The 26074-nt window shown below is 40.6% G+C and overlaps 1 protein-coding gene across 3 annotated transcripts in view; it reads right to left on the reverse strand.

The window, feature by feature from the left end:
* dachd (dachshund d) overlaps positions 1-26074 on the reverse strand; it is a 214958-nt gene that overhangs the window by 27349 nt on the left and 161535 nt on the right. For 2 of the 3 annotated variants that reach the window (XM_060929535.1, XM_060929533.1), the window contains 2 exons: positions 6878-7023; positions 3811-3958 (listed from right to left, as the gene is read on the reverse strand). In XM_060929535.1, the coding sequence (XP_060785518.1) occupies positions 3811-3958; positions 6878-7023 (294 nt within the window). The remainder of the gene's footprint in view (positions 1-3810; positions 3959-6877; positions 7024-26074) is intronic. The other variant, XM_060929534.1, reaches the window with a different exon arrangement.

Below are 26074 nucleotides of genomic sequence, written 5' to 3' on the forward strand. Positions count from 1 at the left end.
ATTGTTTTCCCTTGAGGAACAATGTGCTACATTTAGAAACATTTACCACACAAACGACTTTCCATATATTTATTTATAATTACTTTAATATGAAATGTGCTCACAAGCACGTACAAGAGCACTGTGTGCACAGATATACTGTAAGACTGTAATATGAACATGGTGTTATGGAATTGTCCGCCTCGCTTCTGATACTCTTTTGATATTTGTTTCTTAAAATTGGGAATAAATAACGGTCATGGTAAAGGCCAGTGTAACTAAATCTAATGCCAAAGCCCAGTGATTATGGGACAGAATATTGCAGGGTATCTTACAAATTATGTGTGCTATTAATCAGAGATGGAATCGAATATGAATTCAGAATCCTTGACTTGCAAGTGACATCAAAGCAAAATAGAAACCCGGATGTCGGCCATGTTGGTGGATATACAAATGCAGGGTCAAGCGACATTCCATACAAAGCATAGTCATGCGCGCGCAACTCTCTTTGTTTTTCTACTGCTTTAAAGTGTTCTTTTAGCTCTGCCATATCTTTGTGCTGTATATGGTTGTGGTCACAACAGTACTCGTGACCGTGGCATGTTACGATTTTTTAGAATTCCGTCCATGATTCGGAAAGAGGGCAAGGAAACTCTGAGGCTTAGTACGGAGAGGAGACGAGCACGGCTGAACAACATCGGCAGGGCTGATCTAACAGAGGCTAAAACCAAAACGGCTCGTGTTTGCAGTCATCATTTTATCTCCGGTGAGATTCAAAAGCTTTCTAAATAATATCATGGAAGAATTTTATTGTGTACTGCTAGAATTTTACTATAAAATGGGCGTTCTCTTGTCGTGGTTCACTCGGTCGTTGTTATAATTTTAACCCGTGTATTACCATTTCGCTTCTAGGAGCGCCAGCAAAATTATACGATAGGAATAATCCAGACTGGGCACCCACTCAGAAAATGGGCTATGTTTTGTCCAAGGTCGGGCTTGATTCTTCGGCAGCCAAACCAGATAGAATGCGATATCTGGGTACTCGATGGTCGGTAGAAGCATCTTATCTTCAGAAAAGTCTGACTTTTTTTAAATAATATGGGTCAAAACCACACACATCTATCTTCTCTTTGTATCGAATCTTCGCTCGATCGTTGAAATCGTGGTAATACTGAGAAAATTCAGCACTGTTTACAGACACGCTTTCAGCAGCTGCCATCCTAGTTGCTTTGTATATCCACCATCATGGTGGACACTCATGACGTAGCACATTTTGATCATGTGGTTGCAAATCATCTATTAGGAATGGACAGAGAATGTGTTCAGAAATGAAGAGCTGGCGCACTTATTTAAATGACATTTTACCAGAAGGACATCTGGTTGAGAGCAGAGATGGGCACTGGGACTGGCAAAAAATGTTGCTCAAGAACTTTATTTTCATGAAGGTGCAACTGACTGGGTTGGTATGAAACTTGTGGGACATACAAAGACTGCATCTATTCATTCATCCTTAGTAACAGCCTGGTCAAGGTTTGGGTGGTTTAAATTAGGCTGCTAGTTTGTTTATATTGTAGCAAACCAATCAAATGTATTAGAAAATATTGCAAGCAGCTACAAACAAAAATAATAACTATGCAATTGGGATTCATATAGGGTTTATATTTACAACCCCGATTCCAAAAAAGTTGGGACAAAGTACAAATTGTAAATAAAAATGGAACGCAATTATGTGGAAGTTTCAAAATTCCATATTTTATTCAGAATAGAACATAGATGACATATCAAATGTTTAAACTGAGAAAATGTATCATTTAAAGAGAAAAATTAGGTGATTTTAAATTTCATGACAACAACACATCTCAAAAAAGTTGGGACAACGCCATGTTTACCACTGTGAGACATCCCCTTTTCTCTTTACAACAGTCTGTAAACGTCTGGGGACTGAGGAGACAAGTTGCTCAAGTTTAGGGATAGGAATGTTAACCAATTCTTGTCTAATGTAGGATTCAAGTTGCTCAACTGTCTTAGGTCTTTTTTGTCATATCTTCCGTTTTATGATGCGCCAAATGTTTTCTATGGGTGAAAGATCTGGACTGCAGGCTGGCCAGTTCAGTACCCGGACCCTTCTTCTACACAGCCATGATGCTGTAATTGATGCAGTATGTGGTTTGGCATTGTCATGTTGGAAAATGCAAGGTCTTCCCTGAAAGAGACGTCGTCTGGATGGGAGCATATGTTGCTCTAGAACCTGGATATACCTTTCAGCATTGATGGTGTCTTTCCAGATGTGTAAGCTGCCCATGCCACATGCACTAATGCAACCCCATACCATCAGAGATGCAGGCTTCTGAACTGAGCGCTGATAACAACTCGGGTCGTCCTTCTCCTCTTTAGTCTGAATGACACGGCGTCCCTGATTTCCATAAAGAACTTCAAATTTTGATTCGTCTGACGACAGAACAGTTTTCCACTTTGCCACAGTCCATTTTCAATGAGCCTTGGCCCAGAGAAGACGTCTGCGCTTCTGGATCATGTTTAGATACGGCTTCTTCTTTGAACTATAGAGTTTTAGCTGGCAACGGCGGATGGCACGGTGACTTGTGTTCACAGATAATGTTCTCTGGAAATATTCCTGAGCCCATTTTGTGATTTCCAATACAGAAGCATGCCTGTATGTGATGCAGTGCCCGAAGATCACGGGCACCCAGTATGGTTTTCCGGCCTTGACCCTTACGCACAGAGATTCTTCCAGATTCTCTGAATCTTTTGATGATATTATGCACTGTAGATGATGATATGTTCAAACTCTTTGCAATTTTACACTGTCCAATATCTCATCTCATCTCATCATCTCTAGCCGCTTTATCCTTCTACAGGGTCGCAGGCAAGCTGGAGCCTATCCCAGCTGACTACGGGCGAAAGGTGGGGTACACCCTGGACAAGTCGCCAGGTCATCACAGGGCTGACACATAGACACAGACAACCATTCACACTCACATTCACACCTACGGTCAATTTAGAGTCACCAGTTAACCTAACCTGCATGTCTTTGGACTGTGGGGGAAACCGGAGCACCCGGAGGAAACCCACGCGGACACGGGGAGAACATGCAAACTCCGCACAGAAAGGCCCTCGCCGGCCACGGGGCTCGAACCCAGGACCTTCTTGCTGTGAGGCGACAGCGCTAACCACTACACCACCGTGCCACCACTGTCCAATATCCTTTCTGATATTGCTCCACTATTTGTCGGCGCAGAATTAGGGGGATTGGTGATCCTCTTCCCATCTTTACTTCTGAGAGCCGCTGCCACTCCAAGATGCTCTTTTTATACCCAGTCATGTTAATGACCTATTGCGAATTGACCTAATGAGTTGCAATTTGGTCCTCCAGCTGTTCCTTTTTTGTACCTTTAACTTTTCCAGCCTCTTATTGCCCCTGTCCCAACTTTTTTGAGATGTGTTGCTGTCATGAAATTACAAATGAGCCAATATTTGGCATGAAATTTCAAAATGTCTCACTTTCGACATTTGATATGTTGTCTATGTTCTATTGTGAATACAATATCAGTTTTTGAGATTTGTAAACTATTGCATTCCGTTTTTATTTACAATTTGTACTTTGTCCCAACTTTTTTGGAATCGGGGTTGTAATTAACCCCCCCCCCCCCACCCTTCCAGTTTAGGCCACACCCACTTTGGGTTTAAATCCGATTACAGATAGAGAGAAGGATATTTGAAGCAATAAAGTGATACAGCTACAGATACTGGCATTGTGGTACACCATTTTTATGCGTGCATTTGTGTGTGTGAGTGCAATGTGATTGTATGTACCTCTGTTCTTCTGTTCCATGGCCAGTTGCTTCTCCAAAGTCTCTCGAAGTTCCCGCTCCCTAAACAGCTCCATCTTCAGCTCAGTTTTCTCCAGTTGCACTTGTTTCTCCTGAGCACGAGCGTTATCGATTGCCACCTTCAGCAGGCCCTACCATCGCCCCAAAAACATACTTTATAATTTACACACACTGCGCTGCAAGCAATGCTGTTTGTGTAAACACTAATAAACACAATCAGCCAAGCTTAGGCAAGACGTACACATTAATGGATTGTCAATCACTAATAGTAATTGATGTTACTGACTCACTGAGCTCTTTATAAAAAACACCTGTACACCTACTCATTCATGAAATTATATAATCGGCCAATTGTGTGGCAGCAGCGCAATGCATAAAATCACAGAGATATGGGCCAGCAGCTTCGGGTAATGTTCACATCAACTATCAGAATGGGGAAAAAATGTGATCTCAGTGATTTTGACTGTTGCATGATTGTTGGTGCCAGACAGGCTGGTTTGAGTATATCTATAACTGCTGATCTCCTGGGATTTTTTTTTTTTTTTAATGCACAACAGTCTCTAGAGTTTACTCAGAATGGTGTAATAAAGGAAAAAAAAATCCACTGAGCGGCAGCTCTGTGGATGGATGAGAAAGGTCAACAGAGAATGGCCAGACTGGTTTGAGATGACAGAAAGGCAACAGTAACTCAAATAACCTCTCTGTACAACTGTGGTGAGCAGAAAAGCATCTCAAAATACATAAGACGTCAAATCTTATGGTGGATGAACTACAATAGCAGAAGACCATGTTGGGTTCCAGTTCTGTAAACCAAGAACAGAAAGCTGAGGCTGCAGTGGGTACAGGCTCACCAAAACTGGATAGCTGAAGACTGGAAAAATGTAGCCTGGTCTGATGAATCTTGACTTCTGTTGAGGCACACAAACGGTAAGGTCAGAATTTGGCACCAACAGCATGAATCCATGGACCCAACCTGCCTTGTGTCAACAGTCCAGGCTGGTGGAGGTGGTGTAATGGTGTAGGGAATGCTTTCTTGGCCTACTTTGGGCTTATTAATACCAATCAATCATTGCTTGAATGCCATAGCCGATTTGAGTATTGTTGCAGACCATGTGCATCCCTTCATGGCCACAATTTACCATCTTCTTCTGGCTACTTCCAGCATAAAAATGCACCACGTCACAAAGCAAAAGTCATCTCAAGCTGGTTTCATGACCATGAGTTCAGTGGCCTTCCCAGTCACCGCATCTGAATCCAGTAGAACACCTTTGGGATGTGGTCGAACTGGAGATTCACAGCATGAAAGTGCACCGGAAAAATCTGCAGGAATTGCGTGATGCAATTAATATGGTCAACATGGACCAGAATCTCAAAGGAATGTTTCCAACAGCTTGTGGATTCCATGCCATGAAGAATTGAGGCTGTTTTGATAGCAAAGGGAGGCCCTACCCAGTGTTCCTAATAAAGTTTTCATTGAGTGTATAAACGTAAATCATGCCGAACCATCATTCAGTTCTCGAAATGCATATGAAAGAAAGACACAAAGCTTTTTATAACTTGTTTTGGCCAAAGGTCAGATATAGGGAAGTGTTGTGCAACATGAAATTATACATAGTATCCACCTGTCGCTAGAAAGTTTCCTGTTGTAAATATCAGGAGTAAATATATTTCAACTTCCTCAGCAACGTTTATACAGTTCATTATGAATTTGCAGGTTTGATGGTGCTGTGACCATTTACAAACAATTATTTCCCACACACATGCAATTAAGGCAGATGCAATGGGCTATATCATACTAATTGTTCCTTGTTATGACCCCAATTTAGACTAAGTTCCTTTATCTCAATTTTCTGCCTGGATTGTTTTTGTTGATTTGTATATGTGAGTGCTCAATCAAAACGTTACCGCAGAATCATGATTAAAGATGACTAACTCAACTTATGCGGCTGCGAGGAGTCTGTGCATTCAGGCTAATTATCAGCGAGGCCAGAAGGAGCAGCATGGCTCTGATGTCCCTATCACAAGAACACTGAGCATGGAGGCACTCCCTATACTGTACTCACATCATTAGTCTCACAGGCCACGCTAATCAACGACATTCATCTTTCTGACTCACTCTGGTCTGCATGGAAACAACAACGTCGAACAAAATTCTACAGCAAAACATAACACTGTCCATTTATGGAAACTATAAAAACAGAGCACTGAATGAAGCCATCATGGGTACTTTAGAGTCCGTGCTATATCTGGTGCAACCTAAATAGCAGTATTCCTGATTAGGTCAACAGCACAATTACTTTGAGATTATAATGTCCATTTTGTGTAATGGTTTCAGAGTGCACTGCATACACACGCGCACCCCCCCACACACCCCCACCCTCTGGCTGCCTATTCGTGTGTCTGACTAATGGACAGTGGTAAGATAGAAGACAGAAAAAAACCCCTATCACTGCACATATGAATTATTATCTTGATTTAGTGAGAAGAGTCTGTGATTTCAGGGTTTTCAGTATCATGACAAGAAGTGTTTTTTTCCCCTCTTATTAACTTCAAGAGAGAGGAAAAAAGGGAAGCTGGTGAAAGAGAGTCTGTTTATAGCTGCAATAATAATAAGTGATAACAGGAAGTTACTTATCTTGCAGACTTTCCGTGATATTAAATGTAACTATAAGTGGTTGTAATTGTTGGCATATTGCTGTGGTATAAGAGAAATAACAAACCATAGGACATGAGATTATCGTAAAAGAATTCACTTCGGGGCCAGTTCGGGTCAGGCCGTATCACACCAGCTGGGTGTGGATTATTTTCCGAAAACAGCACTTCCTGTCATGCGCTACTCCTTTCATAGTCAAATATATTTTGATTTTTGTCATTTTGACTGACTTCATTGCAAGTAAACTACTCAAGTCTGCACACCTGAAGTGACAGAAATAGGCTTGGTATTCTTACAGGTTAGATCTTTAAGCTCTATTGAGCAAATGGATATCCGAGAGCCTCCAATTTCCCATAGATCCATATTGTTTGTTGAAGATCAACTGATTCAGGCTTACCTGAATGTTGGTCAGTAGGGTTTCTATTGATGACAACCCATCAGGAAACAGGAAAGGAGATGGGAACCCTGGCGGTAAAGCCTGACCAGCCAACGACAACCTCTCATAGCTGTCCCTCGCTGTTGGAGTGCACATGGGGGCTTCTTCTGGTGGCAAAGCCAAAGAAGTACGCACTCAGCAAAGTGGATTCAACAAACACATTAGACGTCAATTGCAAAAGTGTAGCATGGAATAAATCATTCTTTTTTCCCCTACAATTGGTGTTTATACTTAGAATTTGTTTGTGCAAAAATCACATTAACATCTATACAAGCAAACCCGATCAGCTGGAAATGATTGATAACCCATTCTGGAACTGTCATGTGAAGCAATGCTGTTATTGATGCTACTGTATGTGTGGCTGTTAGCGATGCTCAAGAGCTTCCTTTCACATGAATGTAATGAGATTCCTGTGCACCATGAGTGGTTCTACTCTCGTACTGTTACGCTGGTGGTCATTTGCTGTATCGTTGTGGACATAAATATGATAGGAGATCTGGGCTGCCCGGTCCATATGGCACTCTAACTTTCTGATATGAAGAGGCCACACTCAATCAGATGCATATGGCAGGCTTTGATTACTAAAAGTCCTGGCTCTCCAACAAAGACCATATGGCACAAGGAGGTAAACCTTCATTTAGTGCCTTTCAACACTAGAGCAGATCCTCTGGCACAAGCAGCACTGTGAGCTTGGACGAATGGATTTTAATCTTTGAAAAAAAAAAAGAAGAAGGCTAAAGATAAAAATCAATATGAGAGAAGCAGACTAAAAATCAAGGGTAACTCAAAATAGGTTTTAACACAGGAGGAAAACATTGCAGTTGTCATTCTTTAGGCGTCCCAATGGATGGCATGAACAGTAGGGGCTGAGAATTGCTGAGTAAAAAGGTGGCCACTAATCCCCAATGGAAAAGAGCCTGGCAGACCTAAACACAGATTAGCACTTAAAAAAAGGGGGGGGGGAAGAAAAGAAGAATCTATTGGGGCTGAGCATGAGCTAGATCTATTAAAGCAAGTACAAACGAAAATGGTCATCACATGCAATTTCAGAAATAGAATCAATTACTGGATCATGACAAAGTCTTTAGAGATTTAGTTAATGTAATGGTCTTCTCGAAACTATTTTAGGCTCGTTACATATTCTGACAAATTGCATGAAATGGGTTCAGCGTTATATAGAGTATAATGAAGAAATGAACACAGGAAATTTACAGTACAGTTGATTATAACAATACCTTCCTATTACTGTATTACTTCTAAACATACACACTCATGGTACCTCTTTAACAAGGAATCTTCTAAAATGACTTTATAGCTCCAAGAGCTGTACAAAAAAAAAAAAATCCTAATCCCACTGAGAGACAGCCACTTCATGAGATATAGCGAACACATTTTTCTTATAGCAGAAAAGATCCATCAGCCCTCTTTAGGCTGCGCTGTGGGTGGAGGCAGCGTCTTAAAGAGCATAAATCTGAGGGTGGACACTGAGCAGATGTCCTTTGTGTCTGAAATGTAAAGCGGAGATCAGATCCAGAGCTCAGAGCGAGGCTTTGCTTCCTCTGAGGAGCAATTGCAGCATGTCAGAGCCCTGATGACATCATCCGCCATTCATCACGTTTGTGAGGGCAGACCTCTGCCATCTGCTGCACATGCCATCATAACTCTACATCTATCTCTTTTTCTCTGTCTCTCCTTTTCTCTCTCTCTCTCTCTCACACACACACCACCATAACCACAGAATCATTTCCCTCCACACAGTCCAGTGATGACACTATCTCTACATTGTCACAGCGAGCAGCCACACAGTTTCTCCACACAAACTTTAACAGCTGCAGATGGAGGGGGGAAAAAAATCTGCTTCCGATCATATTGTCATGGTGAATCGATTTTTTTAATCGCATTTATTTATTAATTATGAACAACAACAGCAAAAAAATAAAAGGAAAAAAGAAAAAATATCTTTGTATTGAATCTGGCACTCAAATCCACAGTGGGCCTCTCATACAGAATTAATACGTGTTTGTATGGCTCTCTAAATCATGCGCAAACATGGCAAGGCTGGAGGAGACCCACTGCTCCCATCAATATTCACTAATGCCAGCCAAGGCTTGGTAACAGCTGGTCTTACATTAATTAGTTTAAAGTATTTATTTCATCCATCTCCAGAGCAGATTGAGCAAAAAACATTAGAGATTATTTCAAGCATCTGCAAATGCCCTGGAAACATCAAGCGAACCAACAGTCAAATCTCAGCCGCCAGTATCAAGGCTTGATAATTTACAATTCTTGGAAGAGGGGGAGGCTAAAAGGAGTGCTGCGCCTCCACAGAGGAGCTCCCAGCAGCCTTTCCCTAAATTTCAGCAGCACTTCCCCTCCGGTTCATTACCGACAATGGATGGCTGCCTAATGGATAAACATTTGCTGCTAATCTAATTTCATAAATAAAAAAAACCCCAAAAAAAACCAAAAGTCCACTTTTGGAGAGGTTATTACTGCCTCTCAATGACTTGGTTTGGATGTGTAGATAAAGGAGCGAGTGTATTGGGGGAAATAAAACCGATGTGATTATTAGATCATGAAATGGTTTGGGGGTATATTTATAGCCCTGGTGTATTCCAATGCATCGATACTGCAAATGCCAAGGAGCGAAACAATACGGCGAGATTTGGATGGCGAAGGCACTGCAGTTGGTTTGCAGCCACTGTTGTCCCATATTTCATGTTGGCATTAATCATACATCATTGCTTTAACCAACTTCTGCTTGGGACACAGCAAGGGGCTCGCCGCATGCACAATCCTGGATCACAGGGTGCTTCAGAGCGCTTTGTTACGGGGAAACAATCTGTCGTGCATTACATACATTTCCTCTCAAATTACCAATTCAGCTCTCAAAATAACATAAACCCAGATGCAACCAAATAACTCAAGCTGCAAATTACCGTTAATATACTAAGCAAATGCTCTCCTCCTTCACTCCCCTCCTACCATCCTACGTTCACATTAGCCATTCTCGACTTGTATTGTGTCCTCTTAATTCCCTCCTTGTTTCGTGCACTTCAGTTTTGGCCTGCGTTTGGCTGTTTATTTCTCACTGTTGGTCCAGAATCATTGACTTGGACTTAATTACAGTGGCAGACGCCAGCGGCTTGGAGAGAGTGGCGGAGAGTGCTGCGTTTTCCAGGTGATATTTCTCCACCGGGGCTGCCAGCAGCAGCTGTGACAGGTCCGAGCTCAGCTCTACCCAATGAAAAAAAAAAAAAACCCTTATGAGATCCTTTCGGGTCAGCCGTGTCACAAATAACATTTCATGCACAACTGTTTTGCAGGATAATAGGAGCCACAAATAAAAATGGGACGCTGTAAATACGATGCATTCTGAATAAAACGCCATAATTTAAAATGACACTCTCTCGAAGCGTTCGCATCCAGACGTACGCGCATACACTCCCTCCCTCCCATGGCAGCCGCAGGAGTCCTTGACAGTATGCTTGCAGTGATAAATCACCTTTCCAGTTAATTTTCTCAGTCGTTATGTGTTGTGCTGCTAAAACAGGGGCTTAGGAATTGACTTGACAAACTATGAATGTAAAAATATCACTCGCAGGGATCTAGGCTTATCTCCAATTTACATGTTATTAGATTTGTATTGTGAACAGCACTTGGACGCGGCCGTGGCAAAGGAAACCGAGTACGAGAGCAAGAGAGAGTGAGAGATGCATATGATAACAGAAGATAGGATACATCTCAGACCCCTCTTGACACCCTTTGATATCTCTGATGGAAAGTCACAACAAGGAGAGCAGAAGCCACTCAACTGATTTTTAATATGATAGACAAGGCACTCCAGGATAAATTGCAAGAAAACCTAGGGAAATTTAGCAACATTCTCACAATAAATAGTTTTTAATTGACCTTGGGAGCTGAAAATCTGCCATATGTTTGGAGTTGCACTGTTTGAATTGAGGTCCCAATGGGCCTTTCAAACAGCACAACTTCGGCACTGAGCCGGAGGAGGAAGGGAGGGAGAGAGAGAGACAGAGAGAGAGAGAGAGAGAGAGAGAGCGCTAAGGCAAGAAGGAGGGAGGGAGAATGAAAAGTAAGTGAGCTGGAAGAAAGAACAACAAAGGTATGGAGAAAAAGAGATAGATACTTAGAGAACAATAGAGAGAGAGAGAGAGAGAGAGAGAGAGAGAGAGAGAGAGAGTGTTGTAGCATTTGGTTGGCCTGGCCAGTCACTTTGATATATTGACAGGTGAAGCCTGTGTCCTTGCAAACCCATGTTCCTCCCAGCAGGAGAACAGAATGCTAAAATCTGGAGGATGTCAGTTCGCTCTCGGCAAAGGCAGCTGCTGCTTTCAGCAGACAATTACATTTTATTTGACCTGCCAATGGGGCTGAAGAAGTTGCCGCTTTCCGGGGGAGTGGTTATGACCTTTCAGTCTCATAAATAGAGACAACCCTGCACTACACAAGAACTAATCTCCACACCCGTCTCTCCCCTCGCGCCTCTGCTGCATTCACTGCTTTTATAGCAAAGTGCTATTTTATTCACCTTTATGTTACAACTTAACCATTCCATCGTCATTTATACTGGTGGCACTCTGGCATTTTTTATAGTTATGTTCAAACAAATACATGCTTAAATGGTATAAAAACAAGGCAGACCTTAACAGGAAGGGAAAGTAAAGCATTTCCTCTGTGGGTGTACATGTAAAACGAGCGAGGAAATGTGTAGAATGATCTACACTGAGCAAATTCTCTCACAAGAACTTTAAGATGCATGTGTTCTACACGTAAGCAGGATAATAAACCAGGAGGCTCAGGCAGCAGATACCTGCCTCCTCACCCTTTCTGTCTCGCTCTTTTCCGCTCTTTAATTCCAAGATGAAAATTAGCCATTACCCAATTCCTGCTGAGAGTCAACGTCAAGGGCTGGAGTCGGTCAGGCCTGGATTAACAGGTAACATTTCGCTTAGAGGGCTTTATGTCTGAGAAATGCACAACCTGTGCTCCCCTCTTTCTTTTTGTTAATGTTCTTTATACTTACAGATTAAATCGTTTGCTGCACAAACCCATTTGGGAGCAGGGAGAAGGTGAACGGGATAATCAGCACAGCCACTGGAACGTGTTTCCTAAATGCGCTCCCAGACATTACAGTGCACGGCCATAAAATTAGCGGCAGGACCTTAAAACGCTGACATTTCGCATGACTTTTGAGAAAGTGACACCCTCATATTTTCATGTAGGGTATCATTAAATTTCAGCTGCCCCGTGGCCGAGCCGTGCCATTAATAACCAATTCTGCGTGTCACTCTGCTCCCCTCTCTTTGAAATAATGAGTACTTTGCTTTGCTTTAATAAATTGAAATGTATTCTCAAGGCCACGCTGAAGATAGTGACACAGGCGGACAGGCAGGAAATATTAAAGCATCCTTAAGTATTAGGAACAAAAAAGGATGCGGACATTAGTGTGAAAGTTTCAAAAAGAATATCGGGAAATGTTATTATTGTGAGTTCACAGTAATTGAAAAAAAAAGACACATAAATATACTGTTATTGCTACAAGGTGCATTATACCAGGTACAGAACATGAGATCTGAAAGATGGAACAGAAACACGTGTAACAAAAAAACTACGGAAAAAAAACCCCCAGAATGTTCTTATAAAGAGTCTCTGATGCACATTGAAGCTGAAGAAGACATCTCATCCTTTTATACTGCCCCTGTCATATTTATTGCATAAAGGTCAGCTTGTTCATTTGTTCAAAGTCAGCGCTTTTTTCGTCCTCCTTTCGACCATGCTTCTCCATGTAATAAATGCAGACGATATGTCGTTACCAGACCACCGAGGATTAAAGGCTTGACCGCCTGTAATGTAGGCATAAACCAACCCCCTGTGTGCTGCTTTTGTTTCTGTGAGCGTGCAGCTTGAATCACAGTCTTCCACGAAAGGCCCACTTGCAACACAGTGTACTTTTTCTGTAAACAGACACCCAATTGATGTTAGTGAGAGGGTTGTGTAACCTAATTAAAAAGGTAAAGCAGGCTGGATAACTAGTGCTCTCAAATGCTTGCAAATTAATTGGCCCTAATGTTTAAAAAGCAAATGCATTCAAGGGTTTTATTGTTTGTCTGTTAATTTCGAATAGCTGTTCTTATTTACAAATTTGGGAACTGCAGTGATTAAGTCTGGAAATGGGATGAATTATGGACTATGGGGAAGTAGGAAAAGAGCATAAAAGGAAAAAAAAAAAACCCTGGCGATTCAGGCTGCAGGCTTTGAGGTAACGTTTTGATGTAACAAAAAAGGTGGCGATTTAGTATTTCCAGTTCACCTAGAGGCATGTTGATGGGAGGTAAGAGGGCAGCAGAGACCCAAAAGAAAAGCCACACGGACACAAGAAGAACATGCGCAACTCCACATAGCTGTTTGACTATAAAGCAGATAGTATCGTTAATAATTAATAATTTCCACCATTTCCACCTTCCATCTCCATGGTATCGAAAGAGCACAATGCATGCTTTCTTGGCTCTGTACTTAACTCTGAGTTAGCTAAGAATCTCTCTCTGCCGCTTTCACCTGGTGAGGCTCCTCCTGCCTACCGCTGTCAGTCATTTCCATTTATTCATCTGTGCATCGATTGTTCCTCAAAGTGTCTCAAGACAGAATCCAATCTTCTAGTTAAGTAGTTAGAGGTTATGTATCAAGCTCAATAGCTCAAGGGTGGCTCTCAATCAACCCAACTGCTAAGCTATCACTGACCCTGTAATTTAAAACAGATTTTAAAACACTGAACTCATTTCTTGTGTTTGTGCTCATGGCTAATTTAATCATAGTGCAGTCATGTCATTTCGACGCATAGTGTTTCTACTTTAAAGACCCCAAAGTATTTTTTTTATTAGTGTGAAGCAGCTGTAAATGGAGTCCATCCATTTTCACATATTCATGCTAGAAAGAGAGAGAGAGAGAGAGAGAGAGAGAGAGAGAGAGAGGGTCAGACTCAGCCTTCTTAAATCCCACTTTTGATATAAAGTGGACATTATATCCATAATACAGATGGAGATCCGTATTATGTCATGTAACTACGAGAAATTCGTCTGGAGACGAGGCAGTATGGTGTTCCTTTTATACCATAGACTTTGATTTCCAGGACTGTTACCTAGAGATTAACTTTAATCATTATTAACTGTACTACTGTATATATGTTTTAATGATTACAGTTCTGTTTTGAACAATAGCTACGTTTATTCTATCCACATTCACTGGATATGAGCAATCGCACACTCTGATTGGCTACTCTACTACTAGGATATCAGCTCATATACCGTGAGTAGAGAAAATCAAAATGATGGAGCGCATCAAGTCAGATATATCACTTTATCAAGTATTTAAAAGAAACAGAAATAGCTAAAAGAATATAGCTCCCCCCCCCATATCTCCTGTTCCACACTCCAGCCCAGTCGGTGGCGGTAATGCACCTTTAAGTTGGTTTGCCAACCGCCAGAAAAAACCCTAAAGAAGAAGAAGAAAATGGTGGAACATGTTGCTGAGCCAACCGAGGATGAAATAAAAACTCTACTCAAAAACAACCCCCCCCCCCAAAAAAAAAGCAACAAAATACGGAATAAAAGTATTTGATGGTAAGAACGCATCTTTTTTATTTTTCAATAATTATTATTATAGCATTTTTCACAAATTGCTACTGTCATTTTGCCGGTTTGTTTACATTCTAAGCAGAAATTATTTTGTTGGACATTTTGTATAAAGTTTTTATTTATTGAATTTGCTAAAAATAAAAATGCTCTGTTTCTTGAAATCCAGTGAAAGTGGATAGAATAAAACAGTTATTCCACTCATTCTCGTTGTACATGGCTTATAGCCAACTCGGCATTACGCACCTCATCGCTATCAGGTCATATACAGTACAGTGCTGTGAAAAAGTATCCCCCCCACGCCAATTTCTTCCATTTTTGCTTATTTGTCACATTTAAATGTTTTAGGTCATCCAACTCAGTCTAATACAAGATAAAGATGCTGTAAGTAAACACAAAATGCAGCTTTCAAATGGTCACTCCATTTATTAAAAGTAAAGGGTTAATCAAAACCAGTATCACCCATATGAAAAAGTAATTGCCCCCTTAAATCTAATAACTGATTGGGCCACCCTTGGCGGCAACAACTGCAATTAAACGTTTGCACTAACTTGCAGTGAGACTTTTACAGTACATCGCTGTGGGGGAATTTTTGCCCACTCTTCTTTGCAGAATTGTTTCAATTCAGCCAAATTGGAGGGCTTTCAAGTATGAACTGCCCATTTAAGGTCTTGCCACAGCATTTCAATTGGATTCAAGTCAAGACTCTGACTAGGCCACTCCAAAACCTTCATTTTATTTCTTTTGAGCCATTTAGAGGTGGACTTGCTTGTGTGCTTCCCATCATTGTCCTGCTGCATAACCCAGCTGCACCTGAGCTTTAGGTCACAAACTGATGGGCGGACATTCTCCTTCCGGATTTTCTGGGAGAGAACAGAATTCATGGTTCCATCAGTTATGGCAAGTCTTCCAGGTCCTAAAGCAGAAAAGCAGCCCCAGACCATCACACTACCACCACTGTGTTTGACTGTTGGTATGATGTTCTTATTTCGGAATGCTGTGTGAGCCTTACACCAGATGTACCGGGACCCATGTCTTCCAAAAAGTTCTATTTTTGACTCATGAGTCCACAGAATATTTTCCCAAAAGCCTTGGGGGTCATCAAGATGCTTTTTGGCAAATGTGAGACGAGCCTTTGTGTTCTTTTTGATCAGCAGTGGTTTGCGCCTTGCAACTCTCCCATGGATGCCATTTTTGCCCAGTGCCCTCCTTATTGTAGAATCATGAACACTAACCTTAACTGAGGCAAGTGAGGCCCGCAGTTCTTGAGATGTTCGTCGGGGTCCTTTTGTGACCTCCTGGATCAGTGGTCTTGGTTGAAAGCGCTCTTGGTTGAAATTTGGAAGGCCGGCCACTCCTGGGAAGGTTCACCACTGTTCCAAGTTTTTTTCCTTTTGTAGATAACGGCTCTCGCTGTAGTTCACTGGAGTCCCAGAGCCTTGGCAATAGCTTTGCGACCCTTTCCAGACTGAGAGAATTCAATTATTTTGTTATGCATCTGTTCTCGTAAGTCTTTACTTTGCGGCATCTTTTTAAGATCTTTTAACCTACTTCACACTGCCAGCCTGGTTCTATTTATGTGATATTTAGATTGAACAGGTCTGGCAGTAATTCGGCAGCAATTCGGCGGCATGGTGGTGTAGTGGTTAGCACTGTCGCCTCACAGCAAGAAGGTTCTGAGTTTGAGCCCAGCAGCCGACGGAGGCCTTTCTGTGTGGAGTTTGCATGTTCTCCCCGTGTCTGCGTGGGTTTCCTCTGGGTGCTCTGGTTTCCCCCACAGTCCAAAGATATGCAGGTTAGGCTAATTAGTGGCTCTAAATTGATCGTAGGTGTGAATGTGAGTGTGAATGGTTGTTTGTCTCTACATGTCAGCCCTGCGATGACCTGGCGACATGTCCAGGGTGTACCCCGTCTCTCGTCCATAGTCAGCTGGGATAGGCTCCAGTTTACCTGTGACCCTGCACAGGATAAGCGGCCACAGATAATGGATGGATAGAGGTCTGGCAGTAATCATGCCTTGGTGTGTCTAGTGAAATTGAACCCAATTATCAATTAAATTTGGTTAATTGTTTGATTGGTTGAGGTAAATTGGTTGAGGGGGTAATTACTTTTTCACATAAGGCCAGGCAGGGTTGGGTAACTTTTTTCCATCAATAAATGAAATCATCATTTGAAAATTGCATTTTGTGTTTACTTGGGCTATCTTTGTCTGATATTAAAATTAGTTTGATGTCATGAAACACTTAAAGGCAGACTGCCTTTCAGATTTTTCAGGTTTAGGTCATAAAAAGAATTTTCCCCAACACCCAATTATTTTTGTTTAGTGGACTGAAAGCTACTGAATTCGAATCACAGACTTCGAATTTTATTAGTTTTTTTTTTTTAATAGAATAATTAATGAATTTAGAGCCATGTGGCCCTAAATTCTCCGTTATTTTTTCCTGCTTCACCATGACACAATACAAGATACTATGTCATGCATCACGTGGTGGGCTTTCCCCGTTCGTGCAAGGCATTGTGGGATACAAATTTGAAACAGGAGAGAAAAATGGAGGACGCAAGTGTGTGAATGAAACATGAAAGACTGACTACAGTAACAAAGTGAGAAGAAAAGACATGATGTTGTGAAGGAAAGGAAATGCAGGACCAAACTAATAAATATCGGCGGTCAGAGAGCACCTCGGTGTCATCAGCTGTTCATTTGGCGACAGAATGATGGAACTGTCAGTGCACGGTCAAAGGTAAACCTGTAGATGGCATTAACGCAACACTGGATGCCAGCTGCCATAAAACCCAAAAGAAGAAGAAGAAGATGCCGAAAGTTAAACCTGTGCATGCGCACACGGACTTCCTCTGTCTGCTTGACTGCACGAAGCAAGCGATTTCATGCACATTATTTGCTTGGGAATCCACTCAAATTAAATAACTTCCCAGCCACAGCATGACCTGGTTCTTTTTTTTTTTTTTTAAATATTACAGAAATAAACATATATCACAATGACCAAATTTCAGAGGGAACTAAATTTCACCGGTTTTATGAAATCGAAAGGCCGTCTCGCTTTTCATCTCATCTCATTATCTCTAGCCGCTTTATCCTGTTCTACAGGGTTGCAGGCAAGCTGGAGCCTATCCCAGCTGACTACGGGCGAAAGGCGGGGTACACCCTGGACAAGTCGCCAGGTCATCACAGGGCTGACACATAGACACAGACAACCATTCACACTCACATTCACACCTACGGTCAATTTAGAGTCACCTGTTAACCTAACCTGCATGTCTTTGAACTGTGGGGGAAACCGGAGCACCCAGAGGAAACCCATGCGGACACGGGGCCGTCTTGCTTTTAAGTGTGACAAATATACAAAAATAGAACAAATCAAGAAGGGGGCAGATATTTTTTCAGAGCACTGTACGACTCGATTTCATGGAATAGCTGTTTAAGGTCCCGAGGTCTACTGTTCCTATAATTTACAAACAAATCATGCATTAGGAATTCAAAGAAGAGTGAAAACATTTAACAGAAACTGTAACACAAAAACGTTCAGACTTCTTCCATTGAACAGCGGCATGGTGACTGCAGCACGATCGCACAGGAGCGTGTCAGCCGAAGACGAGCACACATATTAATATCATTGTACTGCACGCATTCCTACAGGGAACGAGGATGTTGTTGTGTTCGCTCTATAGCCGAGTCTGGTGATAATCCTGGCTCAACATACTGACTGGCTTGTAAAAGGAAAGATGAAAGTCAAAAAAAAAAAGTAAATGGAAATGTAAACTTTCGTAAAAACAGGGCTTAGGAAGCCCGAGTCCGACTTGCTTTTTCTCTTTCAAACATGAGTGTGCGAAAATGGATGCAAATCCATTTGCGCCTGGTTCACAGTTATAAAAATAATACTTAGGGGTTTTAAAAGCGGGCGATGTGTTAAACGTGTGGAAATCTGTTTTGATAATATTATTCATAGTGCTGGCTTTGTGCTGCTTGAATTAATAACACTCCATTTACAGATGGAAGAAAGCTGGCATGGTGTTTCCAGTTAAAGAGATTAATTTTTAAACACCTAATTGACAGGCTGGGGTTGGGTGGATAAGCAACAGCTTCTCCGGGGTTTCAGCTGCTGCAAAGTCAAGGTGACTGGAATACTTAGGCAGGCTTTAAAACACACAAGTAAAGCCATAAGAGAGCAGAGAATTAGTCTTCCAGCAGTTTGCCCACACCCCACATTCTGTTTTATTAGGACTGATTTACTTCACAGTGAAAGGATATAAAAGCCTTAAGTATCAGACTATAATTACAGTAGAGTTGGAATTTAAAGGCTTGACTCACCATGTCCGCGAGTCAACTCCAACTCAGCACCATGATAAGAGCGCTCTATTAGACTGAGTGCCTGGCAGGGCTACACTTTAATAGGGCTCCAGATAGCAGTACAAAGAAGAAACACAGCTCTCCGAGTGTGCAGCGTATATTTACAGTTGTTTATCTCGGTACAATGTTGTCTTGGTGACATCTTGTAATGGTTGTTTACAAAATAGCAACATGGAGCTGGACAATCAGGGATGCAGTTTGTAGTCCTCACTTGCTTAGGAAATCAGAAAAAAAAGAAAACAATGTAGGAACAACGTCAGGGTCAAGCTCACCTTTTTGCGACAGCTGCTCTGCTGTGTTTGTATTATGAATCGCAAATTAGCAATGAAAAGAAATGGGTTTTGCTAATTGTTACATTTCATCTGTCCAAGGGCAAGCAGGTAAATTTGTTCACAGCAGTGTGCATTCATTTACCACCAGATGTGCAGGTATGCACTTCAAATTCACAAGGAGGACGCATTCAAACCGAACAAATTTGCAGAAAAAATTCTATTTTTACTAATGCACAAATAATTTAATGAAACAAACAAACAACGCAATGGCAGGAAAAATCAACATACCCCCTTGTGAGTGCACGTGTCTCTGCGACACATTTGTTCTCGATTGAAATGAAGGGTAACATGAAGCAGGCCGGCATGTTGTGATGGACAAGGAGATTTCACCTTCGCCAGTGAATGATAATACATTATTAAATTTGCCTCTCCGCTCAGTAGATACACTTAGCTGACCACAGCATATTTATCTCCCTGTCTAAGCCTTACATCTTGGCAGGAGAAAGCATTCTGTCACTTTTAAGGCATTTCAAAGATTAAAAAGAACCTCTTTCTTTTCAACATGCCTAAAACAGCCACCCTTTTTATGAAATGTAATTTAGCAGTCAGTGGTGTCACGCACCGGAACGTGCGAGAACGAGAGCAAATATCCAAATGAACTGCGGGGTCCTGGGGGGAATTTCTCATCCTGCATCATCAGCACTATTTGTTACATCGCTCGCAAATTTGATTGATCCTCTATTGAATTATTTTTTTGCACCCTTTCATTTGGACAGGACACACTGACAAGTTGTTTGATCATAAACCCTGACTGCTTGCCAAGTCACATTTCGGCTCCTTATGGCTAATGATCCAGCCTTTTGTCTTATGGAAAGTCAGCAGAGTCAGCACAAACCTCCAGCCGCTGCTTTTTTGAAGCCAGATTGGCAAGGACACTAAAAAGGCGAAAGAAAACATGCTTTGAATGCAAGCATAGCTGATGAGGAGAATAGAGACAAGCGTGTGCTGATACAGACTCCTAAACTGTGGTTTTCCTGAAGGTGACCTAAGGGTTTTAAAACAGAAAATTAGCACCTAAATTCTTACGTTCCATGTATGCTGCAAAAAACTGAGAACTGAATTTGAGGAGAAAATTCCTTAATACTAGTGAAATTATCTTGCTGCATGGACAGATCATTTTACTTGACAAGACATCTTGGAATAAGTTGGTTACAATCTAGAACTAGTTTTAATAATCTCAGAGTTGGTGTCTTGCGTTCTTCTACACTGTAAAAATTACATCTTAATAAGTTAGAATATCTTGAATATAGTTGAAACGATCGAGCATTTCCTATTAGAAGAATACAGGACACCAACTCTGAGATTATTAAAACTAGTTCTAGATTGTAACCAACTTATTCCAAGATGTCTTGCCAAGTAAAATGATCTGTTCATGCAGCAAGATAATTTCACTAGTATTAAGGAATTTTCTTCTCAAATTCAGTTTTCAGTTTTTTGCAGTGTAACTTCATAACTTGCTTAAGGCTCTTAAAATTGGGCTTTTTTTTTTTTTTTGGACATTTTGTCAAACCCTAGCCACAATGATAGAAATATGTAGGTTATTATTATTATTATTATTATTATTATTCCTACAGCATCTATTTTTTTTTTACATTACACTGAATATTATCCGAAAATGTCATTCTATCGACACATCACACCTGTAAAACAATCTATTTGATGTCAAATTTAGCATGTACAGCTTTTTAGCTGTTTAAATTCAGTTTAGCTCGACATGTAGGACTTGTGGTTAGTACACAGTGGGTCTGTAGTGTTATGAGAAACACTGGTAAAGAGCAAAAGGTATTACAGAATACACGCTGTATATTACAATTCCGATAAGCTAAGTGAAATCGGCACAATTATTTCCAAAATGTCCCATTATAAAGGAAATGAAGCTGAAATCCAAGGAAACAACCAATCCATATCAGAAAAACAATCAGCTACGAGGAGTTTCCACTGTTATACTACACCAAATTATATCTGCTCATATTAGATTTTCCTTATTGCATGTACATGTTTAATTTAATACATGCCAAAAAAAGAAAAAAACAATCCAAGCACAACCTAAAATAAATGCTTGCATTATACACACTGAACAGGACGTCTGGCTTAAAGCAAAGCACAAATGCAATGCTTTCTAATTATACCCTTCTCCTCTTTATCATGCTTCGCATCTCTACTTTGATTTCAGCTTTTAAAGCAGGTCGAGAGAAATAAAAACTTTTATTCCATATCTTTTGATGTACTTGAGGAAAAGGTCATTCTTTTCTTTTCCTTTTTTTTTCATGAAATCATTTAATGGCTAACACATGCTTCTCCATTCACTGACCAGCTGGCAAATTATCTAAGTAATACTCATTCATCTGACCGCATCCCAGTGCCTGTCAGCTCGCACAAATCAAATGTGATTATTCACTGCACATTTAGAGCCGAATACCGCGGCTGATTGTACGCATCAGTTCCTGCGAAACCAAAGGCACAATGAGCTGTCAATAGAGGGGTTGGGTTACAGTAAAGCAGTTCTTACTTCATCACAATGAGCTGCAGCATTTTTTTTTAGAGAGCTGCTGACAAATATGGGACTCAGTTTGAGAAATAATTACAATTTGAGAGACACACACAATAGGGAGGGCTGTTATTATTAAGATCACGTTGACGGAAAAGACAATGAGTTACCAATAAAGTAACTTCATTGCTCCTCAGTCCTCCTTTCATAGAGTTTTTCTTGCACCTAAAACTTCAGCTGAAGTGTCTAATGATCAATGTGGGGGGGAAGCCAGTGCATTGGATAATGAAGACATGTTGGGATGTGTGGTGATGATTTCAGGAAACTGGAAGGTCTGAGTGGAGAAATGGGCAAACCTACAAGTTCTTCTAGCAACCAATCTGTATCACGGTCAACGTGATTACATCCCATTAGTCCCTCTGACCTCCTGCCATGTCCCTGTAATTAACTATATGCTAGTAAAATACATATTTTATTCCTTGGTCTTTTAATTTTCTTAGAAAGGGAGGGTGGGGGGGGTGATGGGGTTGTGTGTGTGTGTCTATGGGTGGGTGTGTGTGTGGTAATATTTATTATGAATGCTGTTGTGTGGATGTTAAACGTTAAATGTATTTTGTGTTGTCCATTGTGTGTATAAGTCGATGTGAATTGCCAGACTTTGTGCCCAAGACAAATTTCTCTCTTGAAGAGACAATAAAGGCTCTTACTTACTTACTTACTTACACAACTGAAATATATCTATAAATTTGGTTTAAATCATTTGCATGCATGAACTAAATGTTACTAAACAGCATTTATTTCCTGTGTTTGTTTGTAGTGGGTTGTAACACTTCTTCCTGTCATGACTCCAGTTTTGATGCTACAAACGGATATTGAATAATATTGTTAAACTGACAAAAAACATCAAACGCAAGTAGTTTAACTTTGCGCTATGAACAAATTAAGTCTGAAGAACTAAACGTTCATTTAGTTAAATGTTCATTAGCATAAATACACACAAGAGCACCATCCACAGAATGAATATGTTCCTAATTCCACATTTTACATGAACAAAGCAGATCAGGCAGAAGAGACCAGAGCTCACAGCAGACTGAGGCGAGATGTGTCTATTATCTTAATGGCTAGTTCCATTGCATTGCGCTGTCGGTACAACATGGCTCACAGAACGTAACTCTCACTGATTGTGACGTCGGGTGCAATCGTGTACAGGACACCCACCTGTATCTCTTCATCACAGCTGTGCTGTGATTTGTACAGATGCTGAAAGAAGACTGTAACACTATGTGTATCTTATATTCTTTTATACACTTTCAGTATTTCTGTTCTTGCACTCGTTCTAATATTCTGACCCCGAGCATTAATTATGGCTGAAATTCCTCTTTTAGTAGGTACTGTACCCCCGCAATGCACCCACCCCCATCCCATATGTGCATGCATTCATGAGCCTTTTCCCCCAAGGAGAGGAACGATGTTAAATGTTTGATGTCCAAACTGAGTTTTACTGCCAAAGCTTTAGTACCTGTCAGTTTTCCTTGTTTGTCAACTACCTGCTGTTTCATGAGACGAGGTTTATCAAAAGCAATTCGAACAGATTCCCTTTGTAAAGCAATTCAGCTCAACTGTTCACGTTTTACTTTGCTTTGGTGGAATTTGGTACTTCTCCTGGCTAAGCCATATGCTACTGCTGGGCCGTATTATACGATTTCCATTTGATTTCAATCACAGAGAGACGTTGTTAGCTTTCCATTAAAGAAACAGATAAATAAAAATTACTTTAAATACATGTGTTTTCCATGTCGTCTCTGTATAGGCTCAACTGTAACCATTTGCACATTATGGTTATGCTTGAAGTATAATGCATGAAATTAATTTAATGCCCTGCCAAGACCATAAAGATTAAAGAAGTGGAGAAATACTATTAAACCAATGGAATGTAATCTCATTTGTCTAAACAAACTGATCCGATGAACAACCCTAATTAAAAAGGGTCCGCCATAAACAAAGTCAAGCTGGCCATTGACCCTCCATTTAACAATAAGCCACATTAATTTTATTAATCTAATGCATCATGTATCATATCATTACAGTTCAATATATCTATCATTAATTTTATTCTTTTCACTTCGGTTATTAGTTGGTTTAATGTATTGATTACCTCCAGATCTGGCTGTACAATCTCTCTTATCTTGCGGCATAAACCTGTGCGTGTTATTCAAATTGCCTCATTTATTATGATAGCTTCCTCATGTAAATTGTGCTGACTGCTCGCCCTTGCACAGTCCTCATTAGACTAATGAAAACCTTCAAACGAAAAAACTAAACAACCTGCCAAATAAAGGTCTGAGGTTATTATGAAAATTACAACTCTGGGAGCCGGGAGAAGCTCTGTTCATTAATTCATGCTCAGCAAATTGGTAACTAATTTAGTTGCACTCCTCTGCATTAATGGATTATTTTATAAAAATGTTTTCCACAGCCTGAGACCTTTGGTGTGCACGTTAGAGAGCCCTGAATTCTAATCAAGCTGTGTGACATATTAGGGATGGTGGGCATCTAAATGGTAATGCAATGGTAACACAAATAGACAATGTGGATTTTCTCCCAGTCAGAGAGAATCAAGACCAATCTGGCTCAATTGCCATCTAAAAAGGTTCAGAGAATTGCACTACAGATGAGGGGGGTGAGGGGGGGACGCAAAGCTTTTCACAGCACCGATGTCTCTGCTGGGGAATAACACAAGCAATGCATTCTGAGGAATGACAGGTATCACGATAATATTATCATATACAAGCGAGAACATCCGTTGAGTACAGCCAGAAGTACAGTGAGTGCACGACAACAGGAAAGAATTTAGGATCGAACACGTCTGTGCATTTCCCCACCCATCACACCTACATCCTGACCTGTAAATTCATATAATCATGCTAATTACTCTGCTTCACAGGCTTGCACTATCTACGGGCAGGTCCGGCACAGTCCCTCCTCGCTGGACCGATCCATCAGGGAACACGCATCCCACTGATTTCCATAGTGGCTTTAATATCATTATCACCCCCAGCCAACAATTCCCCACCCCAGGCCTCTGCCATCAGAGAATACTCAAATCTATTATTCACATCGATTTGTATTTAATCCAAATGCCTTGGTGGGCACACTTTTTTCTTTTTCCCCCAAACCATCACACTTATCTGCCTAATAATAAACGGAAAGCAAACAGTAATCTAAAAACAATCCGATTACACATATTGTCTTCCTCCAAAATGGATGATGATGATGATGATGGGAGATTGCTATTAACTCTAGCGTTCACATTAAATTGTGCATTACATTCGACGAGCTGATGAAGAAATATATTTGCAAAGCATTTCTCAATTAAGTTCACTGGCACTAATTTGAAACAGGCTGCATTTATTTTTAATCTGTTTGTTGTTTAAAATGAGAAAGATAAAAAGGAACTACTATTGTCATTACTGTAATGTTAATAATAATAATAACACAATAAAAGTCAATGGTTTTATAAATGCTTAAAATCCCAGTTTTTAATTTGAAACAAGTCTGTCAGGAGACTATCCTTACTGTAGAACTGGTAATACTGGTAATTCATAATTTTACTAGCATTAATAATACGTGGCTTTGAGAAACCACAAAATTATACCGCAGTGCTGTTGAATGGTCGATTGATCAGGTGTTGATTAATTTCCTATAACGGGGCAGCTTGGACACTTGTTCCAGCTGTAAAATTTATATACTGTATCAATGCACTCATTCGAATATGTTATTCTTTGTATAGTAACAAAACAACCACCACAAGGACTGGATGGCAGATGCTCCACATTAAAAAAAAAAAACCTTGTGTAAGTGTTGCTATGGTGAAATGTTCTGTGAAGAGATATTTATTTTAAATTTTTATTTGTAAGAAGTCTCCAGTGTCAGGAATATGCTTTGTAATATGGATAAAGCTGTAAAATGTCAGATGGCTTTGCTGTTTCTCTTTTGCTGCTTTTTTGCCTTATTAACATCCATAAAGTGAAATAAAGGAGGCTGGTGAAGTAATAACTTCTTTTATTCTACCCACATTCACTGGATATGAGCAATCGCATGCTCTGATTGGCTACTCTACTACTAGGCTATCAGCTCATATACCGTGAGTAGAGAAAAACAAAATGGCAGAGCGTGTTGCTGAACCAACCGAGAATGAAATAAAAACTCTACTCGAAAACAAAACCCCCAAAATACAAAACAAAAGCAACAAAATATGGGATAAAAGTATTTGATGGTAAGAATGCATGTTTTGTTTTTTTAATTTTTCAAGAATTATTA

The sequence above is a fragment of the Neoarius graeffei genome, chromosome 9 (assembly GCF_027579695.1).
Source record: "Neoarius graeffei isolate fNeoGra1 chromosome 9, fNeoGra1.pri, whole genome shotgun sequence".
In the NCBI taxonomy this organism is placed as follows: Eukaryota; Metazoa; Chordata; class Actinopteri; order Siluriformes; family Ariidae; genus Neoarius; species Neoarius graeffei.